Source organism: Telmatherina bonti (assembly GCF_933228915.1).
Source record: "Telmatherina bonti genome assembly, chromosome: 11".
In the NCBI taxonomy this organism is placed as follows: Eukaryota; Metazoa; Chordata; class Actinopteri; order Atheriniformes; family Telmatherinidae; genus Telmatherina; species Telmatherina bonti.
In genome coordinates, this window is record NC_136629.1 from 17,218,626 (window position 1) to 17,237,171 (window position 18,546).

General features: G+C 40.5%; 1 protein-coding gene across 1 annotated transcript in view; it reads left to right on the plus strand.

Annotated features, from left to right (window-relative positions):
* Window positions 1-18,546, plus strand: part of adgra1b (adhesion G protein-coupled receptor A1b) — a gene marked incomplete at both ends in the record, with an annotated part of 190,841 nt that overhangs the window by 18,208 nt on the left and 154,087 nt on the right. The window contains 2 exons of the mRNA XM_079248652.1: window positions 4,762-4,833; window positions 18,450-18,521. Coding sequence (XP_079104778.1) covers window positions 4,762-4,833; window positions 18,450-18,521 — 144 coding nt within the window. The remainder of the gene's footprint in view (window positions 1-4,761; window positions 4,834-18,449; window positions 18,522-18,546) is intronic.

An 18,546-nucleotide genomic window follows, 5' to 3' on the forward strand; every position in this document is an offset into this window, starting at 1 on the left:
TTTTTTAGGGGGCTCTGTTGTTTCTCACTTGACGCAGAAAACGGACCAATGCCACAAGAAGTTTTGGGCAGTGTTTAGCTGTATGTGACACACCAACAGCAAAAGAAGAGGAGGGGAAGGACCAAGACGATAGAGAAACCACCTAATAAAATACAGAAGTTGAGGGGAAATTCAAAAAGAGTTTGTGGTCTTATGATTCTGCATCTTATGGTGTTTTCAGAACAGCTGTAAACAACTTTATCGCACTGCATTACCACTACAACCGTTATCAAAACACAGAAGCAAATCTGGAACTCAGCCCTGCCCACTAGTGGACGAATAAGCTCATCAACTAGAATGTAAAAGACACATGGAAGTATGAGGGTTCTCTCCATTTACATACGTAAGGGAGCATAAATGGGCCTTTAACAGACATTTTCAATTCTTTTCTGAAGCAAACCAGCGTAACATCATGCTTCAAGTCATCATTTATGTGCCAGAAATACCCCAAATCACATCATTAAATGACTGTTGCACTCACCCGCAGTATGATAAAGTGCTTTGAAGGGCTGCTAAAGAAGCACATCAGGTCTGGACCCCGCATTTGACTCTTTCTAGTTTGTCTATTGGCCCAAACTGCCAGTTAAAGAAGGCATCTCCTTTTTTCTTCACCTAAGCTTTGCTCACCTGGAGGAGAGGAACACATCGGTTGCTGCTTTTTTTTACTGCAGTTCAGCATCATTCCAGAGGATCTGGTCCCTTCAGCACCATCTACCTCAACACAGGCTCCCATCAAAGGTGTATTCTGCACCCGCTGGTGTTCACCCTGATGACTCATGACTGCGTTCCCATGGCCACCACAGACCATAGTTTGTGGCCTTTGAGAGGAGGTGGCTGGTCCTGAAGTCGACAATGATCTCTTTAGTTTTGTCCACATTCATGATGAGGTTGTCGGGAATGACTGCACTAAACTAACGAGATCATTGTCAACTTCAGGAAAAACCACTTTGCCACTCTGTGGTGTGAACGCTACAAGGCCTCTAACTGGGAGACGGTGGGGAGAGTGGTGACGACGGCGGGGGGTATCATCGGCACTCCTCTCACCTCCATCCAGGACATTGCATCGAAACACTGCATGACCGAAGCCAGGAAGATGTCAGGCGACCCCTCACACCCTTTCCATTGCCTGTTCACACCGCTGGCCTCTGACAGAGATGCATTCTGTCAAGGGTCTACTGAGTATTACATGTCCATGCAGCCAATTTACAGCCAGATGGATTAAAAACGAGTGTGCAGTGTGTTGGCTGCTTCATCATGCGGATTATTTATATGATCATATATATTCTAAAATTTTTATCCTGAAATTTAATTTTTTTTTTTTTAAATTATTGTGGATTCACTTTGCAAAAATGAAAGAAAAAGACAGACGTCCACCCATGAAACCATTAACTTTTTTGCTGTGACACATCAATGCTAACCGCAACACCACCATTCGGTCATCTTTACTACAAGCTGTCAGTTATTTTTATGCCCTGTAGCTTTTAATGATGAACAGTATTTATCTTTAATGCAGTTTACAGCAGCAATGGGCAAAAATCTCTGCCACCAGTTTAAAATAAAAGCCACAGATCTAACACAAGCTGTGCCAGAGCTGCTTATGGCTGCCTTGTATGAAGCTTTTACAAATTATCTGCTTTAATTTTTTTCACCACTGCTTGAATAAAAACAGTAAATATGCGAGTCATTACCACCATGTCTGTGATAGATTTTTGTATGAACTGTTGATCACTGCAGCTTTAAAGTTGAATGGGGGTGGAGGGAACTTGGCTAAGCTGCTTTGGCAGAAATGTGCAGTGAGATGGCAAATTGAGAAGCAGTTCCCTGTTATCACATTTTTGGCTTTAAAACAAAAATGTAAATAGTAGGGCTGTGAAAGTTAACGCATTATCCATGCATTAGCAAAGTCACTTTAACCACTTTCAGAATAATTAGTGTTGAGGACGCTTAGTGGTTGTTTTATTCCTGATTTCAGTACATTTTCAGCTGCATGTGATACAGCATCACAGCTTTATTTAACAGCCTGTATACAGTCATTGCTTTTGCTTTGAATTACAGAATTTGGGTTTCGTTAGGTTTCATCCAGCCTTTTATATGTCAGACACACAATGCACACTTCTATCACCAATGATATCATAGACCATATAAGAAAGATGGATGGAGCCTCCGGTGGTTAAAAGTAAAGCTTATGTGGAAGTGCCGTAAACTGCAGTTCCTCCTTCATCCACTAGGGGCTGGCTGCAGAACAGCAAATCCCCATAGACTCCCATGTTAAAAAGACCAACTTCACAGCAGAAATAAACATATTTACAGCCTGGTTCAAAAATCCATTTTCAGTTTAATAGGTCAGGTTTACCTTCATGATAACTGTGGGGGGAGTGAATTTTTTTTTTTTAACTCGCACATCTAAATGTTCAGCATATTTAGGGGCATGGCCTTTTGACTGACAGGTACCCGATCTCCTGCTTCAAGTCAGAAGAACGTAGAACAACCGCGATTTTTAGCCGGTTAACAATGTGACTTAACTTTAGCCCGCTTACCTCCTTTAGCTGGTTAGCTAGTGTTATCTCCGGGTTAGCTCGGTTAAGTCTTACCTACAGAAAGCTTGCAGTTCGCTTGATGTTAATCATCCACCATGTTGCTCACAGCCCCCCTCTCAGCTCTACCTATTTGCCCATATATGCATTTTTTTGGGCGAGACGACACGTAGGCCTCTGCCAAGATGGCGATGGTAGGAACCACCCACCAAGCTTCAATTCAGCTCTTCAGAAACCTATGGGTGATGTCACGGAGGCTACATCCATCGTTTTATGTGCAGTCTATGAACGCTATTTAGTGCTAAGTGGATGTCCAATAGAGTCATGATAGTGTCAGGAACTGCAGTCTTTCCAGATCCACAGTGGTCAAACCTCCAGTTCACGGGGTGTCCAAGTCCAACAAAACTGTTTTCCTGCAGCTTTTGAATACATCTGTTCTCAAACAGTCCTGAGTCAAATGGTTAAACTTCCTCATCTGCATGTCATTCAGCTCTTCCAGACCTGCTGACGAGACATCCATTTGAATCAGGTTTGGAGAAGGAACGCATCTAAAAGTTGCGTGATTGTACATCTTGAGGACCGGACTCGGACAGCCATGCTCTGATAATTTGCTTTTTACAGTCTGGACTGACACTAAGGAGGGAAACTTTTAAGTTTGTTTCTGCCTCTGAAACATAGAACACAGTGTACTAGGTTTGGACAATTGTTACCATGGAGGCCGGATTTATCCATAGATTTTCTGTCTGATTGGGAGTAATTGAATCCCTTGTGTCAGCATGTTTCTCTGTAGCATCTGGATTCCTGTGCTTCATCCCTCCTGTTGATTTTTCCGACAGCTGGCTTCTGTCTACTTACATTTCATCAGTTACTAAAACTTATTTCACTGTTATTAGCAGGAAATACTAATTGGTGTGTGGATGTGACATCACAAAAAGAAATGTCCTGCAGAAAAAATAACCAAAATAAGTCTTAACTTAGGAAAATATCATGCATTTTATGGATATTCCCAATCACTTTATCCCCCCCATCCCCCAGCCCAGAGTTGTATGACTGTTTCTGTCTGTGTCTGGCTCTGAGGTGCTAATGACTTGGTGTTGTCAGGTTAAACTGGATAAAGATGCTGGAAGTTATTAACTGTCTGGATGAGGAGACTTAAGCCCCCATCCAGGCAGCCCTTAACACTGACTGCATGTGGTCTAATTAGTTGCTGTGGGTTTTCTTTTTATTTTTGGGGTTATAACAACCTGATAATACGTGCCGTTGGTCTATGTGCTTTCCTTTTACTCTGCAGGTGGGCAACCTAAATTTGGTTTTGCTTTGCAGTTGTAGTTATTTAACCTCAGGTTATAGTTCTAAACTTACAATGCACTTGAGGACTTGAGGTAGTCAGGATTAGAAAACAAAATGCTTGACCCTAAGTGTGTTTGCAGTAGATATGGTCACATTAATTGTAAACAATCACAACTGTATATCTTCTGGGTTTGCTTTATGGTCATTGGAAAGTCTCTGGAGATTCTAAAGTTCCAAGCCCTGTGTGTTGAATAATGTGACAATATTGTTCGTACATTTGTGTGAGGCACAAAGCTCTATTTTTTAAGTTTTGTCAGACTAATGCATCACTCAGAGAAATGTATAGTTTCTCATTTTATATTCAGCACTGTCGTAATTTACCCAAAAATGGACGGGGGAGGTAAAAAAGGATTTGCGGTGACGACTTCCACAGAAGTAATCAAAATGGAGGCACCGCATCTCCTTGCTGAATATTAATTCATCACTTAAAGATCCCTGTGGTGCATTTCATTGATTTGTTTGCCATTGTGATGTGTGCAATGGATGATTGAATTGTGCTGAAACGGCGTTTCTTCAAGCTCTTCCATTATGCTGATATTTTGACATGGAGGAGTGGTGGAGGGCTTGCGACTTGGATCATTACCCGTCTTAAACACAAACGGCAATAAACAAGATAGAAACGTGGCCTGGATGACTAATTTACAACCCCAATCTCATCAGACCTAAATCCTTATCTCTTGCCAACATATTGACAGTCAGCGGATAAACAATTTATCACCCATTTGAATAAGTAATTTCCCCCAGCTCTTCTTTTGTGATATTTACAAATGTACCGCTGCTCAGTAGTTCTGTTGGCTCACTTCATCTTCCCTGCCTTGTATCCTTTGTCCGTAAACAGAAACCTGAGCAACAACAAGATCTCTCTGCTGAGGAATGGCTCCTTCTATGGCTTGGCTGCCCTGGAAAAGCTGTGAGTACTTAAATCAAACACTCTTAACTGGTTTTAACTCCCCAGAGTCCTGATAGCTGTCATCACAGGAGTAGTATTGTGATTTAGCTGGGAAAAGACAAACAGGGACATGGTGGGAATTAGGAAATCTTTGTCGGTTTTTACACTTCAGGAGGCTCCCTGAATTTTTGTTTTTTTTGTTTTTTTTGTAAATTCTCAGGCCCTGTGCTTAACTTCAGCTGCCACAGTAAATGTGTAAAAGGGATAATATATAGCATCATATAAAAGACTAATGCAGCCCAAGATCGGGGGGATTTGACAGCATGACTGACGAGCCCTGGTCTGTGTCGATGAATCTCGCTCCATATGCGACATCCCGGAGGGTTGTATTCATGGAGTCTGATTAGAAGCTCTGTGATGGCTGCCCCCGGCTCTGGCCTCCTGAAGTCAGCTATTGATTGCTTTCACATCTGTCCAGCCTGGCGATCACTGCTTTTCCACCGGATGGTGACACCGACGTCAGCTGATGATTAGGAAATCAGACTGGGACTGAAATCACACGGAGCAGACAGCTTGATAACTCGCCTCCATCCACTCACCCATCCCCACATGTCGGCATGTACATATAGAAGCGCTCTAAAACACACATGAGCTACATCAGTGGCTGCTGTGAAATTATTACAGACAGTTTGACTGCCGTCTCCTTGACGACTTGACAGTTAACCTCATACTGGGTTAATGTCACTGGAGTAATTCTGACCCTCGGCCCCATCCCTTTTTGTGTTGCTGGTGGAAATACTGGATGATGTCACCTGTCTGATTGGGTCTTATTAGCACCATTATAAATTTCTGCTTTGATCCTACCAGCTCCACTGGAGTGATGATTGCGTGGCTTTTAAGGGCATTCAGTCAAAGGTTTGTTGTGTCTGCCCTTTAAGGGGCTGCAGCAGATCTTGTGGCCTTTCCCCTCCTTCACATCCCTCCTAGGGTACAGTCTGTCCCCATGCAGCCTTTGGCAGAAATGCATCTGTCATTAGCAGTTGATGCAAATCCAGGTAGCCTCAGTGAGTTGAAACTGGCTGCCAGATGTTCCCTCGGCTGTGGCCCTGCTGACCGACTTCCTGGCTGCACGGCTGGCTGGCTGACTCTATCTAAGAGTTGGGCTGAATTGGGAGCTGATTGACAAGCTTAATAAGGCATGTGTGTGTGTGTGTTTGCTCTACTCATGGCGCAGCTGTGGTCCCAATAAAGTTCAACTAACAGATTTTCTCAGGCAGCAGTGGAAATGTGGTGATCCCAGAGCATATTATTCTATTTACCACTGGTGTTATCTAGACATGCAGACGGTATTTCTTTTAAAAATTCTTTTAATTAGTCTTGCTTTTGAGACCGTTGTTCCCCTTTCCAATATAGTGGAGGTAATGTAAATTTCATTACTCGCAGGAGCCAATAGAAGTCTTTAATCAATGGTTTACAGCCATGCTTTCTGAAACTATTCGCAGGTACTGTTATGGTTTGAGTAACACTCAACACAGTATTCGGTTCGTTAACATGTTTAGATAACAACACATGGTAACATAACTGATGACACATTTCATGTTGACTTATTGTAACCTGCTTGCATGGCAACCTGTTCCTCATTGGATAGTGGTTCAGTAAACCAAGGCCTTTCTGTGTGGTCATTCCATGTTCTCCTTGTCCATGTGGGCTCATTCCACTAGAACATACAGATTAGGCCAATTGTTGATTCTACATTGACCCAAAGACTGAAACTAAGTGTGAGCATTGTAGTGTGATGGAGGGGTGACCCATCCAGAGTGTGTCTTTTCATCTTGCCTGATATCAGCGGGGACAGAATTTCCGAACTCCCTCAGGGTTGTGGTAATCTATGCCACAAGTGAGCAACTGGAGAAATAAAGAGTCAAAGCATTTGTGTGTGAAGTGGAATTTGAATTGTTGAGCCCATTTAATTTGTCACTGAAGGCTTTTGAGAAAGAAACTTTGAGGTTCTGTGTCAGGAGGTCATTGTCCCAAGCTGAGTCAACCATTGATGGATAGTTGCATGGGAGGAGGAATGAGAAGGTGGATTTTATGAAGGACAGCATGGACAAAAATACGGAAGGTTGGATGGATATATGGAAGACTGGGTGAGATAGACATTGGATAGGTTAGCTAGAGGATGAGGTTGAAGTATAGATGAGTAGAAGGAATAGGAGGATGCATGCATGTGACTGGATGGATGAGAGAGATTGAAATGAGTGATGGAGAGGGGCATTGAATGGATGACTAAGAGGAAAGATGTATAGATGGAATGAAAGATGATGGAGAGGAAGGATGGGTGGATTGTTGAATGAGGAAGAAGAAAGTTGGAAAATGGCATTGAGGATGGTGTGAAGGAATGGGATGATGATGGCTGGGTTTGCTAGCTTCAAAATACTTTCAAGTCATTATAGGAGTAGTTAAGAGGTGGTCTTGTTCCTGTATCCATAAACCATTTAACTTCACCTGTCTATGTTATAAACAACGTATGCTCTTAGAAAGTTAGTGAATTGATGCTTCGCTGTCAAAGTTGGCTGATGTTGGCACCAGCAGGGTGACCCTTGTTGAGAGGTTTAAACAATTTTCACTTGTTTCTTTTGAGGAATAACACCAACATATGCAACTGCTTGTCATGACATACAAAGTTAACTGGGGACTGCTATTGAATAATCTAGCTAGTTTTGCTATTTTTTTTAATGGTATCTTACAATCTTTATTGTGTTACTATAAGCAGACTCTTACCTGCCTGTAAATAATCATTTGTGTGTCTTGTGAAATTTGTGACTGTCTGACTACCTGACCCTGGAACCCACAGCACGTCCCTGGTCTACATGCAGAAAACCATCAGAGCATTGGGTTGAAAACTTGGGGTGGTAATCCAGTTTCTAATAATTAGATAAATGTCGTTATCTGATAAAGGATATGAGATTATACCATGTATTCATGTAGATTATATCTACATTTCCACTTTAAATGAACTGACATACCAGAATGACCAGGTAATGAGCAGAGCTCTGTTGTGCATATACACAGGCTCATTATTATGGAACATGGTAGCATTTTTGTATTCAGGGATGTGCAATCTCTCTATGTCCCAGATAGTGTCCTCTTATGGAGGGCCCCCGTATGTTGGATGGTGGCCTGAACCGCCCCCACCCTTCTCCAAATGGACACCGACCCCATTACTGTCAGCTAAACTGGATCCCATGGGAGCAAAAGAGAAACAAAGCCTGTCACTGTTCTCTGTTCAGGACACTGACTCCCATTCCATCAAAGAATCCCACTGCAGACAGGACTGGCATAATTTACAGTTCTCATGGTGATTTAAAAACTTATAATATTCTTGATAGTTTGGACTAAAGCTGTACTTTTGTACAATGTGCAAAGAATGCAGTGTGGTCAACGGACCTTCCTGAAACTCTCTAAAGCATCACTGGTTTTAAATATAAACATTTTGGCTCGATGTAGACTGCCACTGAAACCTTCAAGGAAGAAAGTATATTTACAGAAGTAGCACTGTAGCATATGGTATTTGTGACCGTTTATTTATTCTTGGTAGACTTACTTATTTTTCATCCATTTGAACCAAACCCAATTCATCTCGCCAGAAGTATTTGGAGGCAGGCTGAATGGACGGCGTAGACCACAAAGACGGTATCAGAATTCCAAATGGCATCTGTGATTAGTCACTCCGAGAACCAGATGTCAGAGGTGTGAGGAGGCGTCCTTTTAAAAAGTTTTGCACCTCCCGTTGTTCCTGCAAAGTGACATTTATTTAGTCTTTTTCGTGAGCTCGTCTCCTTGCGGGGCGGTGATTGATGAGGAAGTGCCAGTTTGCTGAAGGACACATCTTCTGGCCGGCCGTGCATGAGAATGTACAACAGGGTGAAGTTCAGAGTGCAGCCGTGAAACGGGTAGTGATGATGCATTTGTAAACCAAGCAGACCCTTTTTTTCCCCCACTGGATAACAGAGATAAAAGACAATAATTGGCTTAACTGGGTCAATAACACTTGCTTAAAGAAGAAGAAAAAAGCCTGTAAATCAATTAGCCAATATGCTTATTCTGTGATGCATGTGTTCAGATAATGTGTAGAAATGGAAAAAATAATTCGTTCTTTCAGTTGGATTAGACTATTTGTTTTCCGTGACATTAACAAACATGCTTTTGCACCTCTCGTTCTTTATGTTGAACATTAAGTTGTTATAATGATTCTTTTCATTAAGCAACTCAAACACATTAGTGCTTATTATCACATCTACTTTGTTCTATTATTTTTCACTAGTTAACATTAATTTGCAATTACCGTGCAATTTCGTCATAAATTCTGCTTCAGTTTGCACCATTATTTGTGCTGCAGATTGTTTACCTGACTGAACGTAAATCTGCAGTTACACCAACAGCATACTGTAATTTCTGGCATTTCCTCTCCTCCTCTTTCACTGCCTACCTCAAAGAGGAGCTCAAGTGCGATGGGGCCTTAAATGGATCATAGTTTAGTCTTGTAATATGAATAGTTGTTGTTTTTACAGGAGATCAGCGCTGGGTCACAGCTGAGAAGAAACATGTGAGCATGTTGGGTGTGACCGATTCAGTGGCCAAGTTTGGAGAAACAGCAGGATGGATTCTGCTTTCCCAGTCTGCCCCACTTCTACATGTTGATGATTACATATTGTCTTGCACAATCAAATCAAATGCCAGTTAAAGCCCGTCAACTATACCTCAGTTTAATAAAAATATTTAAAACATTTATTTCCATTTTAGGAGTGTTGAGAGTTCTTCTTTATATCTTTTTTTTTTCTTTAAAGCAAAAGAGCAAGAGGGCATGCATCACAAGCATATCTTTGAAGTATTTGCTTCACATTCTCCTTGACCTTTTTGTTTTGTTCTTGTAGAAATATTTCACACTGATGAGAGCAGCAGCTTCAAGACAGGAAAGTGTTGACAAAAGAAATCTTCCCAGATCAGAAGATTCTTGGAGCATCTGCTCTCAAACCGGCTTTCTTTTTTTTTTTTCCTCCTTAACTTTAATTATTTTGACTGTGTGGTGAAGAGAGGGTGACTGCTTATTATTTTGTAGATATTTATTCATTTATTCTTTTTACTACTTTTCACTTGCTCTGAGTCGGAAGTGAAATCTGAGAAGATCACAGCATTTTAAAATGCACCGCTTGTCAGTGGGAATAAATTGCTCTGCAGCGTTGTTTGAAAAATGTTTACTTATAGCTGGGAATGGATTCAGACAGGTAATGACTTAAGGAGGCTAAAGCATTTAAGAAGAGTGGAGAAGAAAAAGGCGAAACTTTAACTAAACTGTAGTCATGCCTTCTCAGTTTATACTGACAGGGACTTGAGAAAGAAATGTGCTTGTGCCATTTCTCTCGGAGAGAAGAATGGCTGACTAATGTGTGTCTGAAGGTCATTAGACTTGTATAATTTATCTTTATTATGCAAAGACACACTAAAGAGTCCATTTCCATTTGATGCTTTGGCTGCAGCTACAAGCTTGTCACAATGCAAACACATTGAGTGAGTTTAACTGGACTGAACTGTTTGAGTGGCTGCTCCTCCGTAAGCTTTCAGCACATATTTACCCACAATTCATTCATTCATTTTCCGAACCGCTTATTCCAATTCAGGGTTGCGGGGAAGCTGGAGCCTATCCCAGCTGGCTTTGGGCGACAGGCAGGGTACACCCTGGACAGCTCGCCAGGGGCAATTTAGAGTGACCAATTAACCTATCATGCATGTGTTTTGGAAGGTGGGAGGAAGCTGGAGTACCCAGAGAGAACCCACGCATACACGGGGAGAACATGCAAACTCCACACAGAAAGGCCACTGACCAAACCAGCCAAGGATTGAACCAGTGACCTTCTTGCTGTGAGGCCACAGTGCTAACCACTGCGCCACCGTGCAGCCCCCACAATTCATTAAGCGGTTATCTCAGTCAGCCTTTGAAAGTCAACATGTGGCCAAACCATCAATAAGATCATCATCGGACTGACCTCTGAGCCATTAATGCACGGATATCTCATTTTAAATCGGTCTCTGTGAACATTTTTTGGATTTTACCCTTTTATATATATTGTGTTTCAGTATTTTAGTGTGGATTAACTTGCAAAGACAATCACAAAAAGTTGGGACATGATAGAAATGAAAAACAACAAAAAAGGCCCTTAACTTCCATCTCAGTGCTGCTGCGTCAGCCTAAGATATTGCATGTGTGTCCAGCTTTACTTCAGTTTCTAATAAATAGAATAAAACAGAAAAAAGTTAAAAAGAAAACCTTGCAGAACACGTTCTGCATTTATCCAGGCTTGGGCTCTGTGAGGTGGGCACTACCAGGTTTTGTCAAAAGCTTGGATTCCCTGGGATGGCACATATTGCTCTGAAATATAATTTTGTGCATTAATGCTGCCGTCACAAGAGTGTACATAAGCTTTACCAGGAATACTGAAATGTTCTGCCACCACTGCGCCCGGTTTTCAAATGTCTGAGTTGTTTATTTCAGCTTTGTTTGGAAGCACACTGTATCCGTTTTGTCCCGAAAAGGTTCAGTAAAAATGTGTTCTTTCTCCAGGGCTGCAAGGGACAACCAGCCCTGATATGGGACTTCTTGGAAGTTATCTGTATCTATGCATCCTCTGGACGGAACTTGTTTTCTGGTGTCAGACAGCTATTGTGTGATTGGTCAGAAATCCAAATGCAGAAAATTGGGAAGCCAAAAGCTTTCATTTCCACTCTTCTGCTGATGCATAAAGGTTCAACCAGGCTGGGATGATTTTGCAGAACAGCTGGTTGAGGTGTGGAGGAAGTCTTAAAGTTTATACAACACACCATGTAAAACATATAAACATATGGACACCATGCCGTGCAAAACCTCACCCTGCAACGCACTGAAGGTGAAGGATGAAATGTCCCGGCCAGGATCAACCTTCTTGGTCTTTCCACCTCCCAAGAAACAAACAAATAAGTTTGCAAAGGTTATACAGGTTTTAACTCTTGGTGCTAACATGTTAAAGTTTGGAGGCTAATATGTTACTGTTTTCAGTGTCACCATCTAAACATGCTAAGATTTGTAAACTGCCATCAGTGACGTACAATATAATACTCAGATATTGGCCATACAGTTGTGCCATCCAAGCTCTTCCTGCCCAGACCTCTACTGAAACTAGAAATAAAAGTAAAAGCCAAAGGCGGAATATTGAAAAAGGGCAACACACCCCCTCAGTCAAGAATCTTGACCAGTCAAGCGCTGGTCTCAAACTGTAATCCTTGAGGGCCGCTATCTGGCAGGATTTGCTGTTTCCCTGGTCTGACTGAAATTATTGTGCCATTGTGAAGAAGTTGACAAGAAGCTGTTTGATCCATTTGACTGGATTCTACTTGGTCCAGGTGTGGTGGAGCAGGGAAACAACAAAGATCGTGAAGGACCGGACCTCAAGATTGCTAATTTAAATATAGCCTTTTTTTTTTCCAATATTAAAAATCTGAAACTATTTAGGAATGATCAAAATTGCTTTTATTCTCTCAGTTTATCACATAGGTTTCACCTGCTTGGTTGTACAGTGTGTCTTTCCTGTGTACAGATCCGATTATGAGCCCTCTGAGATGAGACGGATCCTTTCTAGAAACAAGGTGCCTTTTACAGACAGATGTGCAGCTCTCTGCACCGACATGCCAGGGAGGATTATGATGTAAGACGTACTAATGAATGTATCTGCTCGTCTCATTTCATTAAGTAGGCATACAATCTAATACATCACGTAGCTTCACTTTCCATTTGGTTGAGTGCCCAAGTGGCCCCGGCAAGCTGCAGTTTTATTTGCTTGTGCACTTCACGTTGAGTTTGACCTTTTAGTGAATCTGATGGTATTCGAATAATCACATCAACACTGAGATTTAGTTAATTAGAATTTACATGATTAAATACAGTTTGCCATCAAAGTGTTGCTTTGCCTGGAGGATGTAGGTGGTGTCTGATCTGTGTGTGTGTGTGTGTGTGTATTAATAGTGAGCACATCAGAGTGACTGTTTTCATTTAGACTCAGGGAGAAATCTGCCCATTAGTGTCAAATTGTGAACAGGCAGCTATCATCGGGGTCATGTGGCTCAGGAGGAACCGAGTGGGTTTAGGTATACAGAGAAGTTTAAATTAATTGGGAAACACTTCAGTAGCTTTGCAAATATAAACCACAAATGGTGAAGTTTATACCGAGCTGCAGCTGCTCCTCAAACACGCCGGACTGCGGGAGTAGAAAATGGTTATTGTTTAAACATTCATCTCATTTGAGCTGCTCCAGCTGTATCTACAGTGGATATGTGGGACAAGTTCCTCCATATTAGTTATCATCTGTTTATATGTTCAACTGTGTGCTCATTTATTCTATAAATACCCAAACAGTGGCAATGGAATAAATGTAGCTGAGAGAAATTGCTTTTGTTTGAGGAAAAAGATCATTAAAGTCCCTTTTTCTGTTTAAGTTTCTTTGCTTTTTAAGTATAATTTAATAAAGCATCGTTATGAAAAACTGTTTTCTGCTTCACTCTGCTTTACATCTTCAATCCATTGCGACAGCTTGCATTTATCACAGATTAAAGGTTTTCCTTTTTCACTCAGACATTAAAGGTGACATCTATCTCCTGTGTTAGAGATCCTTTTATTTGTGAAGCGGTGAGAACAACCATGGAGATTTAATCATAAAAGAAATTGCCAAAGTATCACTTAATCATTATGAGGGAAAAAAAACGATCTGTATTTTTTTTCTTTGTCTTGTAGTTCTTCTTTGTTTGCTCAACTGTGTCAGAATTTTATCTCTGTACCTCAGTGCATTTGCTACATGTTTCATTGTTTTATCAGTTTGTTTTGAAATTGTACATTTTGTTCCAGAAAGTTAATAGTTGTTTAACTGGTGGTTGCACCCCAGAGATGCACTTGTGCTCCACCGGGAGAGGATCTTGGAGAGGTTACAAGCATATGGATCCACTTTATTGAAAAAGATGTATCTCACACAATTCTTTGTTTGCATGTCTTGGGGGGGGGGGTTCTTTCCAGAGTCTTGCAGGAAGCTGATTATCCTGAATATTCCTTGTTAACTTTTAAAGATACAGTAGTTCCAGACCAGTTGGAAAAAAGTGACGGTCGACCCTTCATAGTAAAAAAACTTCAGGTATCTCTTTGGTGAATGCAGTCCTATGGTGAGACTCCAGCTGCAGCTAACCAGTTTTTCAATTGCTTGTGGATTTGTAGCCTTATAGATGCAACAGAGTAAAGTGAGCAAAGACTGCATTCGCCCATTAAAATCCAAGATGGCTGAGAAGGTACACACACTATATGTGAAGAGTGGAAGTAGCCACTGTGATGTCACCTTCTGACTTGTGAAATGTTATTGTAAAGCCTTGAGAACAGCAATCTTGTCAAGGTTTTTCCCAGGAAAATGTGGTTTTGGAAGACTCATTGTAAAAACATCCAAAGTAACGTGATATTTTGTGTTTTTGTAATTAAGCAAGATCACACAAAAAATGACATGGGTTTCACATGTGATTACATGCTTCACATGGGAATGAATATGGTTATCACATGTGATTACATGCTTTGTGTGTGTTCTTATCAGGAAAATGTACTAAAATCATGTTTTACATATGTAACATGTGTTCTGCATGTTCCAAATCCCATCAAGGTCACATGTGAAATACAAAAGAGTTTCAAAACCACCCAGGTTTCACATGTTATTTCTTTGATTTCTCAACTTTAACCAGCGTTGTTCATGTTACTTTTTTTTTTTTTTTTTTTTTTTTTGAGAGAAGTAAACATTGATAACTGTTACAGCATTACAAGAGTTACTAGAAAAGTAATTATTTTGTTTTCCCTTTAATTGAACCTCACATTCATCAGCATGTTCATTTATTCATAATAAAGCAGAGTACCAGATCTGACTAATGAATAAAATGGAAACTTAAAGGAAAATTACAAACAGAAAAACCATCAAGCCAACTCTCAGACTGCTGGATGTCGTTTCTCGCCTGCTCCTCAGGAGATGTTCACATCATTCTAACTGCTTACAGCAAAGAAACAACAAGGAAAACCATTTTGTTTCTGCTCATAATGAACATTTTTCATATCATTCTTGTCTTTACGTCTCTGTGAAGGAAACCGATTTCTGTGATGTAAAACTTTTTTTTATTTCTTTTACTGGACTCACCATTGCTGCATGTATCTCCTGATTGTGTTTGCATGTGTGTGGCTGTGTTTGTGTATTTGGCTGTGCACTGACTCACCCAAGTCTGCCATGACATTTTACTCTTCATCAGTCAATCCTCATCAGTAAGGCTATGTAGGTATTGCTGATCCTGAGCTCCGGGTCAGATGAAAACTGTTTGAGAGTGAAGAATTATAGTAACACTGTGTCTTTAGCATTACTTATTCACTGAATTATGGTTGTAAAGATAATTTAGGATCCTCTTCTGGCTCAGACATGTAACTATGCTTTATTGGCTTCCACCCAGCCACAACAGGACACGGCAACTCTTCTACATAAACATTATGAGCATTCTCCCAGTGTACAGCTCTGCCTCCTCTCCACTGGTGTCAGTAACACAGTAACACATCTGGACACATGAAACAAACATAAATTTAAACTTACAGCTGTAACGAGCTGTTAGTAATATTTTATAGTCAGTAATAACTTTGTAACGACAAACAAAGTAATTAGATTACTTGTTACTGAAAATGGTAATGCCATTCATTTTAATGCTGTCACTGACATCACTGACATGACATAAACAAAACAAACAATAAAATTGGCAACATCATAAGTAAAAGTAAAAGATACAGCATCGTATCATGACTAATCACCTCGATAATTTGCTGTTTTTGGTCAGACAACATGATTTCATCTTTCTGAGAGGTTGTCCCAGAGTTTCAGACTGACAAAGCTTTACGCCCCCAAATAGGACCTCTGACCCAAAGAACTCAAAGTGTGTGCTGGAGTGTTGATGATGTTAACAGGTCAGCGATATAACCAGTAGAGAAACTATTGACTGCTTTAAAGCTAAGATCCTCCTAAAACATTGATATAATGATGCCAAAGGCTAAAGTCGATATAATGATGCTAAATGCGAAAGTTTCTACCATTTTGGGTCTTCGGTACCACTGCCTGCGGGTTTCAAATGTTTCTCTTGTTTAATCTCCCCTGGTCTGGATTAATGAAGCACCAAAGTTAACTAACTGCCTTCCAGTTTGAGAATCTTTCCCAAGGATACTGTTTGTTGTGCAGAGTGGTAGTTTAGGGCTAAATGGACAAACTTTCCAGTTAAAGGGTGACATGGTCCATAAGTGGGTAGCTAAGTGGAGAAACACCATCATCAATTACAACACAATACAATATAAAAGAATGATTTAATAGAAAATATAAAGGAAACACTTGATGATGTAGCATTTTTCCAATGGTTCACACACCATACAAACTCATACAGCTTGTTGCAACTAGTGACAGTCGAAAAAAAGCTTCTGATTTACTTAACATCTGGGTTCTAATATAGACTGCTTTCATGCTGTTTATATTATACAACGTCCTTTGCTAACGTTGTTTGATCCAGTACCAGATGAAGTGGAGTTTACTCACAGAAGAGATTAAAGGTAATTTGTGTCAGTAAATCACAGAAAAGGATACATACAAGCATACAAAACTTACTTTCAAATAGTTTCCTATGATTGTGAAAGCCTTTGGCACCCATTCTGTTGTACAATGTAGCGGACTCCTCCTATCCTGAACCAGTTAATGAGCCACAATCATCATCATTTATGCAATTTATTCGTAGATATTTTTGGACTTATTTGTTTATACCGTTTGTGATTATTTCGTCCATAATGCAGATTCATGAATACCTAGGAACGTCATCCAAACATGCAAAATTGTAAATCAGCAACTTTTTTTTAATTTTTTTATTGACTTTGTGGAAATCTGCACATCATAATAGTGCTTATACAGTAGTTCAGTCACCAGCTGTGGACTCACTGAACGGTGACCTCTGCCCCTTGGTAAGGTAGTCACTCAATAAGGTGCAAAATTTAGAGCATTCAGCAAATTTAGAGTGCAGAGCAGTGAGTTGCATTACGGTTCAGGATGAAAGGAGGTGCTGCAGACTTAGCCACTTGCTCCGCCGGCTGTTTCTGTGATCAAAGGGAACTGCGAGTGTGAGGGGAGATGAGAGCTAGCTGCTGACTGACCCAAACGGGCCAGGGGCTTAGTCTGTCAGCAAGGCAACTTCCCTTTTCTTCCCAAAGTGGAATCCAGGAGAGGAGCGTTATCTACAAGAAGTCTCACTGGAGACTCTGGTTTTTGAAAAGTCAGCAGCAGCCACAAAGAATTAACTTGGAAAAAGTGTTGTTTCCAAGTGTGCACTTCTGTTTTAGACATGGATAACAAAACGCAAAGATGGTGTGACATCAAATTGAACTTTGAAATGAATAGTGGACCTAACTACAGCCCTACCAGTGCACACACATGGTATGTGTGTTTGTGTGTGTGTTTCTGTACTGGACTAAACAAGATCCAGATCATTAAACTTAGATAGGAGTCATTTTTCTGCTGCTAACAATGTATGAGTAATAACGCTTCACGTCCACTAGATTAACATCAATTAGGCTCCTGTAAAACAGGATCAGCTGAGGTTTTAGACACTACACCTAGATCATTACATGGCTCCTATAAATCTTTCATCCTGTAAGGTGAGTGACTCAGCATCTGCCTTCATTAAGTAGCAGAAAGCTTTTTTTTTCCACAAAACTGTCCCCTGTGTGACATAAAAGCAGTTCAACCATTACCTTTATTTTCACTATGGGGCAATAGCTGTGGGCTCAGTGATCCAGTTGGCTGTGATTTGTTTCTGTTGAGTTACTTTGTCGGTGTGCGTGTGTGTTAAATTTATGATTGTTAATGAACAAAAACTAAAGAAAGAAGACCCAACTTAAGTTGAGTTAAATTATTGCTGATATGCAAAACAAAAAACAAAAACCCCCCAAAATAAATTCCCCTCAAATGAATAAATCAAGACCATTCCTGTCCTTGTGGTCATGCTGGACATACAGGGCAGAGTGAACGGATGCAAGGGACACAATTTCAGGAAGTTTTTCTTGGCCTGTCGAGAAAACCAGAGAGGGTCTTTTCTGAAATCCATTTTTAGTATTGTGAACTTTTCGGAGGAGGAGGTTTGGGTGGACAAAGAAAGGTTGGCGGCCATGTGTTTTTTTTTTGCCTCTTTGCTGAATGTAGTTCAGTCCCACAGCGAACAGGAAATAGTTTTTGTGGACCATTGAAACTCATGACAGAAATATTTCTTGATTAGACAAATAAAATAAAATGTTCCTTTATTTTGCATATACACATGTAAATAAAGTTATTTCCTTCATTTCCACTTGCAAGTCTTATCTAGACTCTGGTGTAAATCATAAAAAACATCTATATGAAATGAATTATGTACTCTGAACTCCCTAAATTAAACTTAAAATGATTTTTGGATGGATCCATGGTGAGGTGGATGAAAGAAGAAAAGAATTACCATCATTCACTCTATCTGTCTGTCTGTATATTTTCCAGGGACCTGAAAAATAATCTGATAAGTACTGTGGAGCCTGGAGCCTTCCGTGGTCTTCTGGCGCTGAGAAGACTGTAAGTATGATGGAGCCTTAAAATA